This window comes from Exophiala spinifera (assembly GCF_000836115.1).
Source record: "Exophiala spinifera strain CBS 89968 unplaced genomic scaffold supercont1.3, whole genome shotgun sequence".
Classification (NCBI taxonomy): Eukaryota; Fungi; Ascomycota; class Eurotiomycetes; order Chaetothyriales; family Herpotrichiellaceae; genus Exophiala; species Exophiala spinifera.
The window spans coordinates 556,503-575,530 of NW_015622515.1; the positions used below are offsets into that span (position 1 = coordinate 556,503).

The following is a 19,028-nucleotide window of genomic DNA, read 5'->3' on the forward strand; positions in this document are numbered from 1 at the left end:
CACCTCCCTGGTCATCGTTTTTGATGGCCACCTCCCTGGTCATCGTTTTTGATGGTCACCTCCCTGGTCATCGTTTTTGATGGCCACCTTCCTACGCATCGTGCTTTTATTGCCACCTTCCTACGCATCGTGCTTTTATTGCCACCTTCCTACGCATCGTGCTTTTATTGCCACCTTCCCGGTCACCTTTTGTGATGGTCACTTTTCTTAATCCTTCACCTTTCCTTAATCTTTAACCTACCTTTCCCCCACCTGTTCAACTTTCCTACCTTGCTTTGACCCTTGTAAATCTTACCTTTTTGTGAGCTTTTTGTGAGCACCCTGCCGTTTGTGAGCACTCTGCCTTTCGCGAGCACCCTACCCTTCCGCGCAAATCCTATCTCCGTTTTGTGGACCTATCTTTCCCTCAGGAACTACCCCTTCCTCGACCACATTTTTCGCAAGCCCATATTTCTTCCGCGAATCTCAGCACCCTGTCGTAGCATGCTGTATCGTATCATCAAAGCCCACGCTGTTCACAAATAGCAATGCACAGACAAAGCTGGAGCACCATGCTCCCCTGGCCGATGGCAATGAATACATATCCACTCTGAAAGATTTATTCAGACAGCCTCACGATAGCAATTAAACTCTTACTGTGGATGTTTGGATTTCAAAGATAGGACAGCCACCAACCCCTAGTTAGTTAGGCCACTAGGCTCTAGGAGGTTAGTGGACAAGCCGGCTCCGCCGTCGGGATTGATAAATATCACTTTTCTATCCAGACGCAACATACTTGTTGCCAGTCCATTGTGCCGAGTGTTTAAATACGGTGGAAGTAATCCGTGTCTCGATGACTTTCTCTACTTCCTCAGTCCAGAGGATTTGTGGATGGATCTTCTGTGCCATCCTCATTGTTCCCCGTACTCGTACCTGCTCTACGAAGAGCCCTCGATCAGGCTGAATTATTGCAGGTCGTCTTTAAGCAGCGCCACAACCACGATTCCTAGGTATCAAACCACAACGTCGGAATAATGACCAGTCGATTCACGTCAAGGGGGGCATACGAGACCACACTTCCAAGGCCAGAAGCGACACATCGTGGTACTCGAGGAAGGCTCTTGAATGGCCATGGTATTGTAGACAGTGTGAGTGCGGCTCTTCAGACCGGAGAACTGCCCAGGTTGAGGCTATCTTGGGTGCAATAATAATCAAGCCTATTACAGCAGCAGCCTAGTCAACGAAGGAATCTGTATCCCGCAACAGCTCCCATCCACCACCAACATCAAGAACGACGACCATTCAAGCGCTTGTGGTTTCTTCAGGCAATCTTCATCGCACATCTGATCATCACGCCCTGGATACTGTGCCCTCAGGGAACCGACAAGACACTCCTGGCTAGCGTGACGGTGCTCTTCATCTGCCATGTCTTTTGGCTGGCTCTCATATCCTTCTCCATCACCAGGCACGATGGCTTCGTCCAGAATGTGATCGGGTACGTGCTGTGTGCATTGTATGCATAGACCTCACAACTGACAAGTATCGAAAAGTGTCTTTGCTGCCCTCTGTTTCTTCATTCAGCTTGCTCAAGCACCGCCTGGCCATTAATAGGTAACTACCATAGACTTTGACCTCGACTTCAGAGTGTGGTGGCGGCGGATTGACGTTGTGATCCGAGCCTCGGCTGGTGTAGACCCAAGAGTACCTATGTTGGACTTTGCAAGGAAGAATCGACCCAAAAGACGTCAGTATGTACCTGCTACGGCTTACAAGTTATTTCTGAGGGCCTGGCTCTCAACAATTCCCATGCAACAAGATGCAAGCTTGAATGCTCATGTACCAGACCCTGCCATTGTTAGACCCGAGTTAATGTTGACGCATTGGCTTCATTGCATCCCGTTCTTTAAAGTCGATTTAGCGGGGAGTCTGGTCAATGCGGGGTGCCTGCGTGTCCAAGCATGGACATGTTGACTTGTAACGGGCCCTGACTTGGATGAAGAGATTTGTGGGGGGTTAAGGCTGAGGAAGAGCACCGCGAACGGCCTAAAGAGGGCCCTTACGGGGACCACCTTAAGTGGTTCTTCAGGCGAGAACGTACGAAAGAGGGGTACGAAAGTCAGGTACGAGTAGTTAACTAGTTAACTTAGTGCAACGTCCCGGCGTTGTACCTAACTAGAGCGGACCGCAGAGTCGACATCGATCAGCACGAGGCGGATCTTGAGCGGATGAGCTTGACCATAGTCCGTACCTGGCTTCCCCATGCGTCTAAGTCTCTATCTGATGATGCGGTGATCAGCAATCTTTATCCACTATACACTGCCTGGACTTTCCTTTGTGTCTCAGGCCGTGTCTTTGTGAGTAATGCTTTGGGCTTGTTCTCGATAGAGGGGAGATGGATGGCTGTTTCGTTGCCATTCACAGATTGGTCGGATTCGACAGTCATACGGTGGACTCGTAGAACTCGGTAGACGATAGACCGAGAACGAACTCACCATCACCTCCTGTGTATCGATTGGGTCCTGTCCACGGGTCTGGTATGGGTGCTCCAACCTCAATTGACAATCGTGCCGGCGTGGCTATTGCTCTTACGCCCCGACGCGGCCATCCTTCACTGCCTGATTGGGCCTCTGTCCCGGCAAGAGCCTGGTGCTTTTAGTTCTTGTAGACGCGGTGAGCACACGAACTCACGTGCCGGCGCGGTATGGCTTCTGCAGCGACTGGTAGAGTGCGAAACCTTCCAGGCCTCCCTTTCCCGTCCCGTGCGTGTTACGCGGGGTAGGCCGCAATGCGTCGATTTAAATGCGGTCGCTAGCAATGCGTTCACAGGTGGCGCTATTGCCGAAAACGTTGACCAACGCTAGCAATCGGTACGCGTTGACCGTCGCTAGCAACGCATCCCAGCGCCACCAAAGATGTGATTGGCGTTTCATTCACGAGGGACGGGCCTGGTAGGTGCAGCGGCACCTCCTGGTAGGTTCATGGGGCACTCCACTACCCTTTTGATGAAGGAATAAACTCTCTCAGAACGGGATTGCAAGGGCCATCGATCCTGTAGACCAATGGACCCGCAGATATGCTTCCTCTCCATCCCAGTGGATGATACCGAGCACAAGACTCAAACTATAATCATGCACCTGCACTTCAACATACCCCACACTGTTAGACATCTCTCCATATCAGGCTCAGGTTCTTGATCGATCTCTCCAAAGAGTTCTTATAAGAGGTCTCGATGGCCAGCTCCTTCTTACGATGGTCTCTCTCTCTATACTCCCTAGCTTCGTTGTTTCAATAGTTTCAGCCCAAGAACAATTAAACATACAAGCATACATACACAGACATTCCAGGTCACTGAGCCTTGTCGACGTCTCTCGCCATCCTTTCCACTTACCAAATAGTTGCAGTTCAGGCCCTCAGGCAATACACCAAACCTAACCCCAAGGGCTCAGTTTCCCGAAGCGTTTGATAACCTTCTGAAATATCAAACATCAACCACCTTTACCATACACAACGGTCACCTGCTTACCATTATAAACTGCACCCGGAGCCGCGATCCATCACGGTCGACCGCAATTTGCTAGCCCTCCTGTCATATCGTCTCTACTTCATCACAAACCACGACGGACCTCCGGTTCTTCTGGATTCGGAGTCGGACGAACAGACAAAGGTCGCGACAATGAGTAGTCATCCCCCGATGGGGGAAGAACATGGCACCGTGGTACCACGGCCTGAATCAACATATCAGGGTAACCTGCCAATGCACGCGAGTCGTGCAGAAATGGCAGACAATGTGAGAACGGTTATAGCCATCTGTCCAGAGGCCGCAGCTGACTAGTCCCATAGTTGCCTCGGTGGGAAAGATTTGCTGCGCCGGATCCCAATCCCCAGCGACATCAAGCCAGCTTTCTGTGGCTGTTCCAAGCAGCCTTTATTGTGCTGCTGGTCGTCGCACCGTGGGTACTATGCCCCCAAGGTACCGACAAGGTACTCCTGGCGAGTGTGACGGTGGTATTCATCACCGGGGTTGTTTTGTTGACTCTCATCGCGGTCGCTCGGCCAGAGGGCTTCCTTCAGAACGTCATGGGGTACGTGCCTCCATTTGCGATTGTGCAAGATTGCTCGCTGACTCGGGATCGAAAGTGTTTTTGCAGGGCTTTGCTTTTTCATCCAGCTGGCTCAGGCGCCTCCCGATCGGCAAAACCAAGGGTGATGTTGAGTAAGAAAGGTTAATGCTGTTACGGTCGAAAAGTCAACACTTTGCCTACCGTTTATAAATCTGTCAAAGGTTGTTAAGGGCCCGCCTGGGGCGGCCAAAGCATCGCATCCCAACTCATCATGGTTCATGGCTCGATTGACAAGTTGTAGAATAGAATGAAGGAAAGGCACGTGATGGGCGAGAGGAACCCGGACAATGAGCGTATGCGCGTGCCGTGTGCGACAGAAAAATACCTACAGGTGTGTTGATAAGGTGTGTAGGAAAGAGAGATGCCATGGGAAGGACGGAGCGTGGTGTTACGGAGTACAACTCCCAACAGTTCCCGCTTTGTCGAGCCTACGGTGTAAAACCTACAGCTCTACGGTCAAGCACAGCCCTTGGAGCGACGAAGCGTAAGAGCCCAGCGCCATGGATGGTGGGATTAGGCTAGTCAGACCGAGTAGGCTAAGCAGCTCTCCCCCAAAACCCTGAGTTTGACGAGATCGGGTAGGCAGGTTCAGCCTCGAGATACCTAACTAAGATTTGACAACGCCACTGAACATTCCCCAGACGGCGCTTGGAATTGAATGTCATCTGGTGTCGTCTCCACATGTTTCAAGACGAGAGAAAGCCATCATATCATTCAGGCACAATTATGTATGTATGTATGCATGCATGCCCATCATCAACCACTCCTGAACTCTCTTTCGGCACGGAGCATTTCTTCACAACTCTGTTGAGCTCTGAATCTCGACCAGCTGTTCCCAAGTGACGTGCAATCTATCTCGTATCGACTTGTGTCTTAAAGTATGTATGTACTCATTTTGCCAGTCAAGACAGGATATGCACTTCATAGAACGTGTTGTGCTTGCTGCACCACATCAGGATGCTGCATGACGGGATCCATTCACGTGCGCCACCTCCGTTTCCTGACGCGCTTTCTGAAGTATAAGGCACCGTTCTGAGAGGCGGGATTTCTATGTACTTCTCGGCGCCGATTCTGCCATTGTTGGGATCCGGATGGTTGTCTCGGTACTGCCTGGAGTGTGGTGGGACCTGCCAGCTGTTGCTGCTGTTCTGGGTAATGAAGCACCGCGTAGACATACTCTGGTAGGTGCTGTAGGGGACAGTCTCTTGGTCTATCGACATCTTGCTATCTTCACATTCCAGAGGAGGGGTGATGTTGTCGACGGCCGATTTGCAAAGTGGCGAAGCGAGTCGATTCCACTGTTCTTGAGCCTGGACGCCGCGTGGCAAGGTGGCTAGGTCGTTGCAGAGAGCGCGCGTGGTGACTTCAACCATGTGAGAGACTTCGCATTTGTGGAAGGTGTAATCGTCGTCATCCGCACACTCGAGGAATGTTCTGAGCTGTTGGTTCATGAGGTGTCGGCCGGGATTGACGAAACTGCGAGGCAGGTGATGCTGAGAGGACTCTGCCACTGGACAGCAGAAGAGTTTTGGACGGCATGTCAGAGGGGGATTTGCAAAGCGGGAATAAGGTTGGTCTCTGCGGTGCTGGTGGTGGTAGTAGTCGTCACCGTCCTTGTCCAGAAACTTGTAATCTCTGCCTGACGGAGCCATGGCCCTGCGTTGTCAGATGGACAAAGCAAGCGGACGCTTTCGAGCTTCAGTTTCGGTCAGCCAAAGAGCCAGGACTGAAGAACACGCAGTGCACATACCGTGTTGCGGGATGCGGGTGATAGAAGGTGATGGAGAGAGCGGAGAGTGAGTTAACGCCTTGTGAGCGCGACTGAGATGGAGGTGTGAAGGTGACAGTCACGGGCTGAGGGTTTAATATCGCATCTGCAACTGAGATGGCGATGCCCTCCTCAACTACAAGCGGCAGACCACAGCTTGCTTATCGGCTCTGTCGTTTCTCATCATCTTGCTCGTCTTCCTTCCACGCAACCGCCGGCCAGGCTAAACAGATAAACGCCCAACACCGCCACCAGATGGTCCTGGTCCACTGCGAGAAAGTAACTATGCTACAAGAGACCAGGTCAATCAACTTCGTATGGAAATGCCGCGCTACAACAGTTTAAAGATCAATTCTGAACGACCTGGATGTTGTTCTTCTTCTGTGCACGCTGTTAGCAAATGCGCTGTCCGCCGTGTCGACTGCACAGGAAGACTGCATACCTTCCACTTGTCCATCTCATCTTGCCGGCTCTTGTACTGCTTCACCAACTCTTCCAGCACCTGCTTCAACCCATCCGAATTTGTTTTGAGCGCAGGTAGCACATCCTTGACTGTTCTCTCGACGAGAACGCCATTGATCAACCGGAAGCATTTGCGATCATCTGGTAGTGGCTGCAATGTGTCTGTGACCAGCCTTTGCTAGGTTAGGCTTCGTTCCCAAGTGCTGATGGTTTGAATCGGTAGAAGGCTTCGGAAAACCGAGCGGTGTGGTGACCTACTTGTGTTCTTCAATCTCTTGTTCAATCTCGCCGACTTTCTGTGCCAGGGTTTGAAGGGCGGTTTTGTGGTTGTTGTACTGGGCCTGGAGATCTGCTGTGGAATCAGCATCCTATCAAGACTCAAGGGAAGCTCTCTTACCCTGCTGCTTGCGCACGGCAGCTTCCTGATTAGCAGCCATGTTGATCACAGCACTTCAGGACAATTCTATCGCAATTCTAAGAAGTTCTGAGGTTGCTGAAGAAGAAGGCTTCAGGATGGTGGGCGAGGCTGTCGCGTAAACTGCGGCAAAACTTTTTCCATCGCATCGCATGCCCGCCTCGATTTCTCGACCATCTCACCACAACCACACATAGCTCTACGTACATCTGTCTCAGCGACTGTAGAGAGGTCGCATCCCTCCACTTTTACTACAGGAACGCCATTTTTCGCAATGGAACGTCCCTTTAGCCCCAAGCGTCGGAAACTCGACGGAGCTTTCCGATCTACTGCCGTCGACTCTGGCGACGACCTGGGCCCGTCCCTCAAACCACAATCTTCCTTCAAGCCGCGCTCTCAAAGACCGCCTGATCGCAGCCAGAGTCGTGCGCCACGTTCAAAACCGCATCAGGAAGAGTTCGACGGGCCCGAACCGTTCTTGCAAGATGAAGATACCACGGCTATGGATCGAGACTGGTACGCGGGGGACGAATTCGGGCATACATTCGGGGATGAAAGCCACAATCCATTTGGTGGCGCTGACGTGTCGTGGGCGGACAAACAACGAGAGCAGGCACTGGCTGATAAGAAACTCGGGAAACGCATAACTGCCAAAGCAGCTCAGAAGCAGAAAGAGGTAGATGCCTGGGAGGCGAACCGTATGATCACGTCGGGCGTGGCCCAACGCCGCGACACAGGGAACGACTTCGACGATGAAGAGTCTGTCCGGGTACATCTCCTGGTACATGACCTCAAACCCCCATTCCTGGACGGCAAGACAATTTTCACAAAACAACTGGAGCCTGTGCCTGCGGTCCGCGATTCTCAAAGTGATATGGCAGTATTTGCCCGCAAGGGTAGTAAGGTCGTCCGGGAGAAGCGGCAACAGAAAGAAAGACAAAAACAGGCACAGGAAGCGACCAATGTTGCGGGCACCGCTTTGGGAAACATTATGGGAGTCAAGGAGGACGAAGGCGATAGTGCAGCCGCGGTTCCTGGAGAAGACAGTGGAAAGAGTAAATTCGCAACACATCTCAAGAAGAGCACCGGCGGCTCAGCCTTCAGTAAAAGCAAGACGCTGAAAGAGCAGAGGGAATACCTGCCTGCCTTCGCAGTGAGGGAGGAACTTATGCGTGTGATACGAGACAATCAGGTCATTATTGTCGTTGGTCAAACTGGATCTGGCAAGACCACGCAGCTCACCCAATTCTTGTATGAGGAAGGATATGGTCAACATGGGTTGATAGGTTGCACCCAACCCAGAAGAGTTGCTGCAATGAGTGTAGCGAAGCGAGTCAGTGAGGAGATGGAGGTCGAGCTGGGCGGACTAGTAGGCTATGCTATCCGTTTTGAAGACTGTACGAGCGACGAGACTGTCATCAAATGTAAGTGAACCCTAGCACTTTGATGAGCTGCAGGACTGACTTTAGTACAGACATGACGGATGGTGTGTTGCTCAGAGAGTCTCTGACACAGCGAGATCTAGACAAGTACTCATGCATCATTATGGACGAAGCTCATGAACGAGCTCTCAATACCGATGTGCTTATGGGTCTGATCAAGAAAGTGCTTGCGCGCCGCCGAGATCTGAAACTAATTGTCACCTCTGCCACCATGAACTCAGAACGATTCTCCAGGTTCTACGGAGGCGCCCCCGAGTTCATCATTCCTGGTCGGACATTCCCCGTTGATATACAATACTCACGTTCGCCGTGCGAAGACTATGTCGACAGTGCTGTCAAGCAAGTTCTTGCCATCCACGTCTCGCAGGGGGCTGGTGACATCCTCGTTTTCATGACGGGACAGGAAGATATTGAGGTCACCTGCGAACTGATCGAAGAACGACTGCAGTTGTTGGTCAATCCGCCCAAGTTGATGGTTTTGCCAATCTACTCTCAGATGCCTGCGGATCTCCAGGCTAAGATCTTTGACCCTGCCCCTCCGGGAGTTCGAAAAGTCATTGTTGCCACCAATATTGCTGAAACCTCGCTCACCGTTGACGGCATCATGTACGTTGTAGACGCTGGCTTTTCCAAGCTAAAGGTGTACAATCCACGAATGGGCATGGACACCCTGCAGATCACCCCAATCTCCCAAGCAAATGCCTCACAACGAGCCGGTCGAGCAGGCCGTACAGGGCCTGGCAAAGCCTTCCACCTCTATACTGAACAGGCTTTCAAGAACGAATTCTATATCCAAACCATTCCTGAGATTCAACGAACAAATCTGGCCAATACTGTCCTACTTCTCAAGTCTCTCGGGGTCAAAGATCTCCTAGATTTTGACTTTATGGATCCGCCTCCACAAGATACTATCACGACCTCTTTGTTCGACCTTTGGGCTTTGGGGGCTCTTGACCATGTTGGTGAGCTCACCACCATCGGTCGAACGATGACAGCCTTCCCGATGGATCCCTCGCTCGCGAAAATGCTCATCACCGCTTCCACCGAGTACGAATGCAGTGAAGAAATGCTAACAATTGTCAGCATGCTTTCTGTACCGTCGGTCTTTTACAGGCCGAAAGAAAGACAAGAGGAATCCGATGCTGCACGAGAAAAGTTCTTCGTTCATGAATCAGACCACCTCACTCTCCTCCACGTATATACCCAGTGGAAAAGCAATGGTTACAGTGACGCGTGGTGTATCAGACACTTCCTCCACCCAAAAGCGCTGCGCAGGGCAAAGGAGATTCGTGAACAGTTGCATGACATCATGGTTGGGCAGCAAAAGATGGAACTCGTGTCCTGTGGAACGGACTGGGATGTCATTCGCGAATGCATTTGTTCGGGTTATTACCATCAAGCTGCTCGTCGTCGTGGTGTCGGCGAGTACATCAACCTGCGAACGAGCGTGACAGTCCAACTACATCCTACTTCTGCTTTATATGGCCTCGGCGATCCACCCGATTATGTTGTCTACCATGAGCTTATCTTGACCAGCAAGGAATATATGAGCTGCGTCACTGCTGTCGATCCACACTGGTTGGCCGATCTTGGTGGGGTCTTCTACAGCTTGAAGTCGAAGGAGTACAGCGCGAAGGACAGGCGCATTGTTGAAAGCGAATTCAATCGTAAAATGGAGATTGAGAGGCAAATGATGGAGGATCGAGTCAAAGACGAGAAGAGACGTCAAGAGGAGGAGGAAAAAGAGAAGATCCTGGCTGGACGAGTCAAGGGCAATGGAGTGGTGGTTAAGAAGATGGGCAGTCAAGGAGTGGTGAAGAAGCCTGTCGTTCCCAGACGGCGGATGGGGTTTTAGGGTCTGGGTAACGTGAATCTAGCTTGCATTAGGCCATTGTATGATCCGTATAGTCTCAGTGCGTAACAGAGGTGTCCAAGGTATCATCTCCTGAATCCATTCTGCAACAAAGATCAGTAGTACTTAGTACCTACAGATACTAAGTACTACTGGCCCTCTGCACCTGCAGCCTCGTGCCTGAAGTGAACAAGGCTGGCTCTCTAGCTGTTTAGGGACTAGTGCAGCCTTTCGCCAAGGAACAGTGCCTATCCCTTTCCAGTGATCTCTGTTTGTCGCTTCAAAGATCTCGTCAATCCCTTCACTACATCAGAGTTAAACCTGTCGCCGTCTTCCCCGCTGCTCACACGGTATAACAAGAACCTTACTGAAAGATGCGCGCGGTTCCTCTCGTGCGATCAAAGACAGAGGCGGTCGACAACTACCTCCGCATAACAGGAGGCTCCATCGACCATTCTCCCAACTCCAAAATCACAACATCTACAAGTCTGGGAGTTGTATAATCCGGTGGTTGGGTTGTGGAAGCTGTTGTCAGAACCTCCAGAGTGCAGCGTGAAGCATTCCTGGGCAATGTTACTATATGTAACTATTGGACTTTGAACAACACCGCACCATCACTTTGCGGTACATCCTCTAGCAAGGTAAGTCATGATCACTAGCAGCTACATGCAGGGCATGACTCGCACTGTCCTTGCACTTCACGTACCCTTGTATTTGCACTCTCTCTCTCTCACTCCCATCCCCGTTTCGCAACAAACAACTGACCACCATGGCTCCGCTAGACAAGAAGAGGCCTTCAGGCGAGGATAAGGGGCTTGGGCCGCCTTGTAAGTTTCTTTATGGCCATTGTGGGCCCTCTTGGACGCCGCGCTCGCTGTCGAAATTGCTCGCGGCGGCTTCAAGAGTGACGTCCACCTCAAGGAGCCATCAGTGACTGCTCCGCGACAGGTAACCTGGACTGACAAGGAAACAGCATCTCCAGGAACACCTCTCCAGCGCCATTTCTCGGCCGAAGCGAATCCTTTCGCGTCGAGTGCTGAAGTAGTATCTCCACCACCGCTTCAGAGAAGCAGGACTTCTAGTGGCACTGCGCTCAAAACTCCGGCCCGGGTTATTCGACCAGACGATTCCTGGCAGAAGCACCCAACTCGAAGAAGTTCTGCATCATACACACCTCAGGCGACCACAAGATCACCTTCGTTCAAAGTCTGGCACAGAAGAGACTCTCTCGCGAAGCTCGAATCGGCTGGCCCAGAACTTCCGCAGACCTTTAATCCTGATTCCTTACCCGACTTCCTCAAGAGCTTCTCACGGAGACTGTCGAAATCTCGGGGGCCGGGAAATCCTAACCCGCTTCATACCCCTCCTCACTCAGTCAAGATGGATCGCCTTCGGCCTGTGTCTGTCGCGATGACGGCACATTACAGAGAGGCCGTGCGACTTGCAGAGCAACAGCAGCGGGCCGTGACTGAGAAGTGCAAGCGAGCAAGGCAGCCTGAGCCAGATTACACTTTTGACGAGCTTATCGGGAAGGGCAGCTTTGGAAGAGTGTACAAAGGCCGACAGACCTCATCAAACAGAGTTGTTGCCATCAAAGTTCTCGACATTGACGAAGCAGATTTCCGTGCGTTTGGCGAGTCAAAAGATGAACAGATCCGGGACTTTCAACGAGAAATCCGCATCCTGCGGCAGGCGCAAGAAAGCGGTGCCGAAAACCTCAACCATCTCATTGAAGCTTTGCCGGTTCATAGTCAATTGTGGATGATTTGTGAACACTGTCCTGGTGGCAGTGTCAAAACCTTGGTAAGCATTTCCCGCATCTTGTTCGTCCTTGAGTGCTTCATAGATGGCGTGGCTTATATGCTGACCATTGCCTTTTTCAGATGAGAGCCACAAAGGACCGGCTTCCCGAAGAGAAATATCTCATTGTTGTGGCAAGAGAGCTCGCCAAAGCGTTGAAAGGTCTCCATGAAGCTGGCATCATCCACAGAGATGTCAAAGGTATGAGATATATTGCCACCTCCGATCATTTTCTTTCACCGGCTGACTTGGTTCACTGCTCAAAGCGGCCAATGTGCTCATTCATGAACGGGGCCATCTCCAACTTTGTGATTTTGGCGTTGCCAACATCTTAGAGACCAGCACAGACAAGCGAAAAACATTCATAGGAACGCTGCACTGGATGGCACCAGAAGCCTGGTCTGAGAACCCAGAATATTCGGACGAAGTAAGTCATGCTTTGCGGGATACACCCTGAGAAATATTCCATGTCAGCTAATTTGCGTTAACAGGTGGACGTCTGGGGATACGGCTGTACCTTGTATGAATGCGCCGTTGGCCGTCCTCCAAACAGTGACTTGCGTGAGCACCAAAAACTCAAAGTCCGAATGAGAAGGCTCAAAGAATCAATTGCACTTCCAAAAGACCAAAATTTCAGTGAAGACCTCCGTTCTCTGGTCTCCTCGACTCTCACTCCGGATGTTGCTTCACGACCTAACATGGTAAAAGTGTTACAGCACGAGTACCTCAAAGACACTGAAGAAACATACCCAACTGCAATTCTTTCCGAACTTGTTCTCACCTACTACAGATGGGCCAATCTTGGCGGTCAGCGAGTCTCTCTCTTTATGCCTGGTGGCGCAGCCGCCGCTTCGACTGAAGACCTCGACAACGACCTCGAGTCTGCCGATGAATGGAATTTCAGCATGACTGAAGATTTTGAACGACGCGCCTCCGCAATACTCGAGATACCAGACTTTTCAAGTGAAACAATGGAAGGAGAAGAAACACCTCGAGGCCCCTCGAAAGCCAGCGCCAGTTCGCCTCTGATGACTGCCGCTCAGAAGGCGAATTTTGAAGCTCGCGTCCAACGCGGTGCAGACTTATCCAACCTCTTCGATCCGAACAAACCCGCCTACGAGTACAAGACCAAGACAGATTTCATCCCCATTCCTGAACAGTCGAGACGGATATCCGATCTTCCTTTCCGAGCCATGGCAGAAGATAGACCAAGCTCAATTGCATCCAATGTTATCGACCTAGGCGACTTTGACGAATCCGACTACGCGGTCATCCCTGCGCCAAAAACCGATGACAACATTCAAACCGCATACGCCGGTACACCCATGAAAGAAGAGACCATCAGGCTTGCGGACGCAGCTACACTTAGAGAGAAGCGTGCGAATTCCAAAGGCCCTCGCGACCCCGTCAGCCAATCTCTCACCGCACGACGAACCTCATCGGCCGAGAAAATGCCTCCCACGACCGCCACTTATGACTTTGCCGCATCTCAGGAAGAATGGACGGTCAAGAACAGAGGCAAAGCCCCTGAACTCCAAGAGCCCGCTGAAATCACATCATCTCGTCCTGGCCATGCTACAATGGACTGGTCTTTCGCGTCCGCCATGTCTGAAGCATCAATCCCACAAATCAATGAGCCAGAAACGTCCATGGGAGACAGCACTCCGAGTCGCGACGACACAGATAATACCAACACGGCTGAATCTGAGCGAAGAGCTAGAAAACACGCAACTATGGAATGGTCATTCTCCTCGGCCATGGCGGAAGCAAACAATACAACGTCAAACGACGACTACAGCAGCGACATTAACAGCAACATCGGCTCGTCTCCCCCGATCGCTCCTCGCAGTGCGACTCAAGCAGCACCATCGGCACTTCCATTACCCACATCACGCGCCACACCGACACGTGCTCCGCTCATGAGACAAATGACCATGCCCGTCACGTACGGTGACTTTGCGCAGGCCGAAGAACAAGAAATTCCCCGTCCATCGACGGCCTTGTCGGAGGCGTACAGCGACGTGAGCGCGTCGAGCACCGACGTCGACCCGTTTGGCCTGGAGCGTGAAGACGACGAAGACGACCACCCTGGTCCTGAGACGCTCGATGAAGATGTCGAAATGGGTCGCCATTACCACCTCCGCGGCCGAAGCATGTACTCTGACAGAGGTTTTGACTCGAAGAAGTCACACAATTCTAATGGCAATAACAATCCGAATGCCGCCGCGAGAAGTTCGACGTCACACTATACCTCATCATCCACAACCATTACTGCTACTACTAGAAATCCTGCCTCGACAGGAGCGGGAGCAATGCCAATGGATAGTAGCAGCGCAACAACGACCCCAATGACCGCCAATGGTCCGGGTTTCGGTCTTGGTTTGGGTATGGGGGTTGGAATGGGCGGGGGCATGAGTACAATCCGCCAACGCACGTCGGTCGGCTCGGCCTCGGGTGCAGCGACGGCGACAACAGGCGGCGCCGGTGGCCGTCTGGTCGTCGACGTCCCCCCGGCCTCTCCGCCCAGCTTGGGCGCGATGGGGCTGGGGGCCTCGCAAGAACAGATGGAGGCCGAGTTTATTCGGCTCCTGGAGGGCATGCAGGGCACGTTGAATGCTGCCCGCGAGGTCGTCGGCGGGCTGGAGAGGCGTGCCCGGCAACAAGGGCAGGTGGAGAGTGAGTGGGAGGATGAGGAGTGAGGGGGGGTGGGTTGTGTAGGGTGGGAGGCAGAGAGGCAGGGAGGGAGGAAGGGAGTGCTTCGCAAGTTTTGTTTTTTTGTTTTCTTTTCTTTTCTTTTTTTATTAGTGAAATGCAATGTTTATATGAATAGATACATTTGCCCGAGCTGAATATTGAATGAAGGAACGAACGAGGAGAACGTGAGTCCACGACCACGAGCATGCTCCGTTTCCATCGCCGTCGTCTCCGCCACCGCCGCTAACTAGGTATCGCTCTGTCTCCCACTTTCAGTTTTAGGTGTGGGTATTCATTCATTCATACTGACAACTCTCACCGTCGTCCATCCCCATCATGACGACCTCCTGCCACTCAACAAGCGAAGAAGTCAACATGAGAGAGAACTGATATGTGAAATGTTATGCAACATGACACAACACAAGACAAACACCAGTTGTTCCCCCTGTCACACCTAACCTACCTACCTACCTCATTCTACCATCTGTAAATACACCCCGAGAGGTCGTCATGTACAAAGCGTGACTTTGTCCCCCCCAAAGAAAAGAAATGAAATGATACACCCAGCGGAATACACTGCTGCAAAACGACAGGAAAAAAACACACAACTTTCGAATCGAGTGTACTACTCATTGATTCTATTTGAAAGAGTTCCCTTCAGTGTACTCATATATTAATATCCATTATACTCGCTTGCTTTGCTGGATTATTCCCATAATGTTGCATTGCATCAGCCGTTGGTTCTTGATACTCAACACGTCAGTACGGATCCTAGTCAAAAGTCAAATTCTAATCTGCCCATCCTGTAGTAGGCCCACTACTCTTCTGCGGCCGGTGTCTAAATATCTCCCTGTTCACCGTTGGCTCCGTTCATAAGAGGGGGAATCTTTTCATTCTCGGCTCCCTGAAGATTGGGCGACTTGGTGGAACGGGCAAAATAGCTGTGAACCTCACTAGGGTGTTCGTCGTCATCATCCTGGACCTGTTCGTGAGCGGCCTTCTCTGAAATCCTCTCTGCCATGCGAGCCTCCCATTCGGCACGCATTTCTTCGACACGTTGCTTATAGTCGAGGTCTGCATCGTACTGCTTGCCAACACCGCGAATGCGTTCCCACAAACTCAGGTGCTTGGGGTGAATCGCAATGCCATGATACTCGTGTTCACGACCAGCGCGAATGAAGGCCCAACGTCTTTCCTGCTCCTTGAGATCGAGACCAGTTGTGTCGGGGAGGAAAATGACACTCAAGACAACACCGGCCAAGCCGAACCACGGGACAACATAGAACTTGGTCTGCGTGTCGATGTAGTTGTAGAGAATAGCCGCCGTCAAGGCACCTAGCTTGCCGCAGGCGGCAGAGAAACCGTGCGCGGTTGCACGGATGGCGACGGGGTACACCTCGGCGGCAGTGATGAAGGTGACGGAATTCGGTCCGAACTGGTTGAAGAAAGATGACAAAAAGTACATGGTTTGGAACTCTTTGATGTGCTCCGGAGAGGTGTAGTACTTAAAGTGGAAAGCGGGCACAACGAACAGGACGAAGTCGAGCAAGAAACCCACGGACTGCATGTGCTTGCGTCCGTAGAGCTTGTTGTCGATCAGGAAGCTGGCCATGTAGTAGCCAACGAGCGAGACTCCGACATTGATCAGGTTGTAAAGCCACCCTGGCATGATGGAAGTACTTCCTGGCATGATGACGCTGATGAATTCACTTTGGAAGAGCTTGTTGCCGTAGAAGAAGACATCGTTGGCATACCAGGTACCCGCGGTGGCCAGTATACGGCCGCCAAAGTAACGGAAGGTCAAAGAGAGGGACTCGGTGTCATAGCCAGTGACGCTGCTCTTAGCCTTGGCGAGTCGCAGTTGTTTGTTGGCTGTGGACTTGACCTTGTACGTACGCCAGTACACCAGCCACAGGGTACCGACTGCTGGGATGGCAAACGACACACGGAAGGTGTATTGGGCGGCGACTTTGGAGTAAGGCGCATTCCCACTGCCATGGTGGAAGATCAAAAGAAGAAGGATAAGGAAGACTTGGTTGAAGAACTGGCCCCAACCTTGCATCAAAAAGGCGCTGGTGACTTTGCGGCCACGGTGGAGACGATCATCTCGGGTCGAAACCTTTCCTGATCCTATGGCGTTTTCCATGCCGGAAGTGGCGGTCATGGGGTATTCTCCACCGACACCGATACCGTAGAAGAAGAGCGCCCAGGTATAGCAGATAACCCACCCATTCTGAGTAACACCCCAAGACGCGGTCAACATGATCAGGCCGATGAACATGATGGTAGCATCTTGAATCAAACCGTAGCGACGACCAATCCAGTCACCGATGACGCCAACCAGGATCTGACCGACGATGATGCCGCAAATCTCCAGGTAGTCGACAGACTGGATCCAGGTTTCGTTACAGATTTCGTTCTTCTTCCAGCATTCGGGAAATGCCTTTTGGAAAAGCGGCTTGAGATTGCCGATGGAAAACAGGACATAGCCTTCTAGACCGAGACCGGCGCCGGGTAGCACCATGTTGCGGAAGTAAAAGCCGATAGGCGCCAGGGGGTCCTCTTTGAACATCTTCCAGAAAGCACCAAATTCTCGGCGAGTCTCCTCTCGGTCGACCTTGGAGACGAACTTGATCCGTTTCATCAGAGGGAGGTCGGCCCAGTAGACGCCGTTCTCGTCGTAACTATCGTCGGGCTTCAAGAGAAGGTTGAATACCTCCTTCTCATTTTGCGTCATGTCAATGTCGGTGTAGTCGATGCCGATTGGGTGTGTACCCGTGACATCGGGTCCATGGGGGGCATTCGGACCATAGTCGAAGACTCTATCGTTTGAAGACATGGTGGCGAGTGCCGTGTCTCGAGACCCAAGACCTGAGACTGTGTTGCGAAGATAAACTCGAGAGAGGGGAACTAAGGAAGAGGGACGGAAGAAGCCCTTTTAACACCGAAGGGAGTCTGTCCAAGGTTGAAGAGAAAGTAAAAAGCAATCTTGACGGCAGCCAAGGCGATTGGATGACACCGGATCTGACGGGAGCACAACTAAGCAACAGCCACTTCCAAGGCTAAAGAGCTTGATAATCTGACGAGGCGGATGATGAGTGGGAAGCGAAACTCTGCAGTAGAGGACCAGAGGCTGAAGACAAGAAATGCCAAACAAAGCTTGAGTCCAGCCACGAGTTTAAACGGGCTGTTGTGATTTGTTGACGAGCTACGACCCTGGTCGACCCCTGTGGGAGCGTGCTGAGATGGTTGGTGGTCGGAATTGACTCTAATCGCCGTTCAGGGTTACACAAACGGAGATGTGGAGGTTAGATTGTTGCGAAAGCGACGTAGCGTGACGGGCTGCGTGATAGTGGTTGTCGTTGGCGTCGTCGTGGTCGGCAGTGGCGGCAACAAGCTACGTCGGCCTCGTGGCAGACACGAGCAAGATCGAGATGAGGTTTGATGGCGGGTGAGCTACCGTGTGGAGATACTCGGTTGACCACCTCAAATCAAGCTGGCTTGGGCGCTCAACAGAATGATGAGGCAGGATATGAAGTACTGATGGAAGGAGATTTGTACCAGAAAATGGGAGGGTGCATGAAGTATTCGTAGGGTCACCGAGTAAATAGGAAAATGATTTTTTCAATGAGAGGCTAGAAAGATGGCAAGCTCAGAAAATTGAGGATTGGCGGGAGGAAAGTGGCCGAGCGAGGAAGAAGGTGCCGAAAGCTAAAGAACGGTTCAAGCTGCTCGTGATGTCTGGCTGAATGCTTCGTGTGCCCGAAAGGCACGAGACAAAGCGAGAGATGGAGAAGTGTCCACTGTCTTCGACGGTACGGGACACGGTACTCGCCCTCGTACAGAGACCTGTGGCTCGAGAAGGAAGGCGAGGATGCAGGAGAGACGAAGGAAATGGACGAGGCAGGAATGGGCTGCGAGGGTCTCGCCTGCACTTACTGGAAGCGGTGGAACCATGACATTCACAGCTCCCCATGTCGTCCGGGGCTGCAGCGAGTAGCAGGCCGAGCATCGTCAAATCTCGTCTTGATCAGCGCTGCAACAGTCGAAAAAAGTGGCCTGTGTTTCTCTTCGCGTTGGAACTAGAAAACTTCGATGCGGGCGGCAAAAGGCAAAAGGCAAAAAATGAAAAATTGATGTCGAGTTTGACGTTCGTCGCTCACCCACGTGCATGTTTGATTGGCCACGAATTGACGACACGCCGGGTGACGAGCGCCAAGATCACCTGACTGGCTCCGGCTACTAACGCGAACAAGCGGAGAGTGGCCGAGCTTGGCAATGGTTAGTTACGGATGCCCTTAGGCTTGTGGTTCACAGTTAGTGAGAGTTAGCCTGGCCTAGTCGGGTTTAGTCGGAGCTTTTCGACAGTTGGTCCTATGGTTAATTAGACTTAGCGACTGCTAGCCGCATTAGAAACCTTGTTGCCCAAGAGAGACGCAGAGCACGAGAGCATTTACCGTCCAGGGAAAGGTAACAAAGGTAACAGAGATGGCCA

The 19,028-nt window shown here is 51.9% G+C and overlaps 5 protein-coding genes across 5 annotated transcripts; 2 read left to right on the forward strand and 3 right to left on the reverse strand.

Moving 5' to 3' along the window:
• Positions 1-5,002: 5,002 nt before the first annotated feature.
• On the reverse strand, positions 5,003-5,752 carry PV08_03939 (uncharacterized protein; the record flags this gene model as incomplete). Its single annotated transcript, XM_016378289.1, has 1 exon — positions 5,003-5,752. The coding sequence occupies one exon, from the start codon at positions 5,750-5,752 to the stop codon at positions 5,003-5,005; it is 750 nt and encodes a 249-aa protein (XP_016236966.1).
• A 464-nt stretch (positions 5,753-6,216) lies between these two features.
• On the reverse strand, positions 6,217-6,767 carry PV08_03940 (uncharacterized protein; the record flags this gene model as incomplete). The annotated part of the gene is made up of 4 exons (XM_016378290.1): positions 6,217-6,249; positions 6,311-6,503; positions 6,589-6,679; positions 6,728-6,767. The coding sequence occupies 4 exons, from the start codon at positions 6,765-6,767 to the stop codon at positions 6,217-6,219; spliced, it is 357 nt and encodes a 118-aa protein (XP_016236967.1).
• A 252-nt stretch (positions 6,768-7,019) lies between these two features.
• On the forward strand, positions 7,020-10,042 carry PV08_03941 (uncharacterized protein; the record flags this gene model as incomplete). Its single annotated transcript, XM_016378291.1, has 2 exons — positions 7,020-8,169; positions 8,220-10,042. 2 exons carry the CDS (start codon positions 7,020-7,022, stop codon positions 10,040-10,042), a joined length of 2,973 nt encoding a protein of 990 aa, XP_016236968.1.
• Positions 10,043-10,808: 766 nt separating this feature from the next.
• Positions 10,809-14,538, forward strand: PV08_03942 (uncharacterized protein; the record flags this gene model as incomplete). Its single annotated transcript, XM_016378292.1, has 5 exons — positions 10,809-10,866; positions 11,013-11,842; positions 11,923-12,040; positions 12,106-12,266; positions 12,331-14,538. 5 exons carry the CDS (start codon positions 10,809-10,811, stop codon positions 14,536-14,538), a joined length of 3,375 nt encoding a protein of 1,124 aa, XP_016236969.1.
• An 833-nt stretch (positions 14,539-15,371) lies between these two features.
• PV08_03943 (uncharacterized protein) lies at positions 15,372-17,372 on the reverse strand (the record flags this gene model as incomplete). Its single annotated transcript, XM_016378293.1, has 1 exon — positions 15,372-17,372. The coding sequence occupies one exon, from the start codon at positions 17,370-17,372 to the stop codon at positions 15,372-15,374; it is 2,001 nt and encodes a 666-aa protein (XP_016236970.1).
• Positions 17,373-19,028: the final 1,656 nt, after the last annotated feature.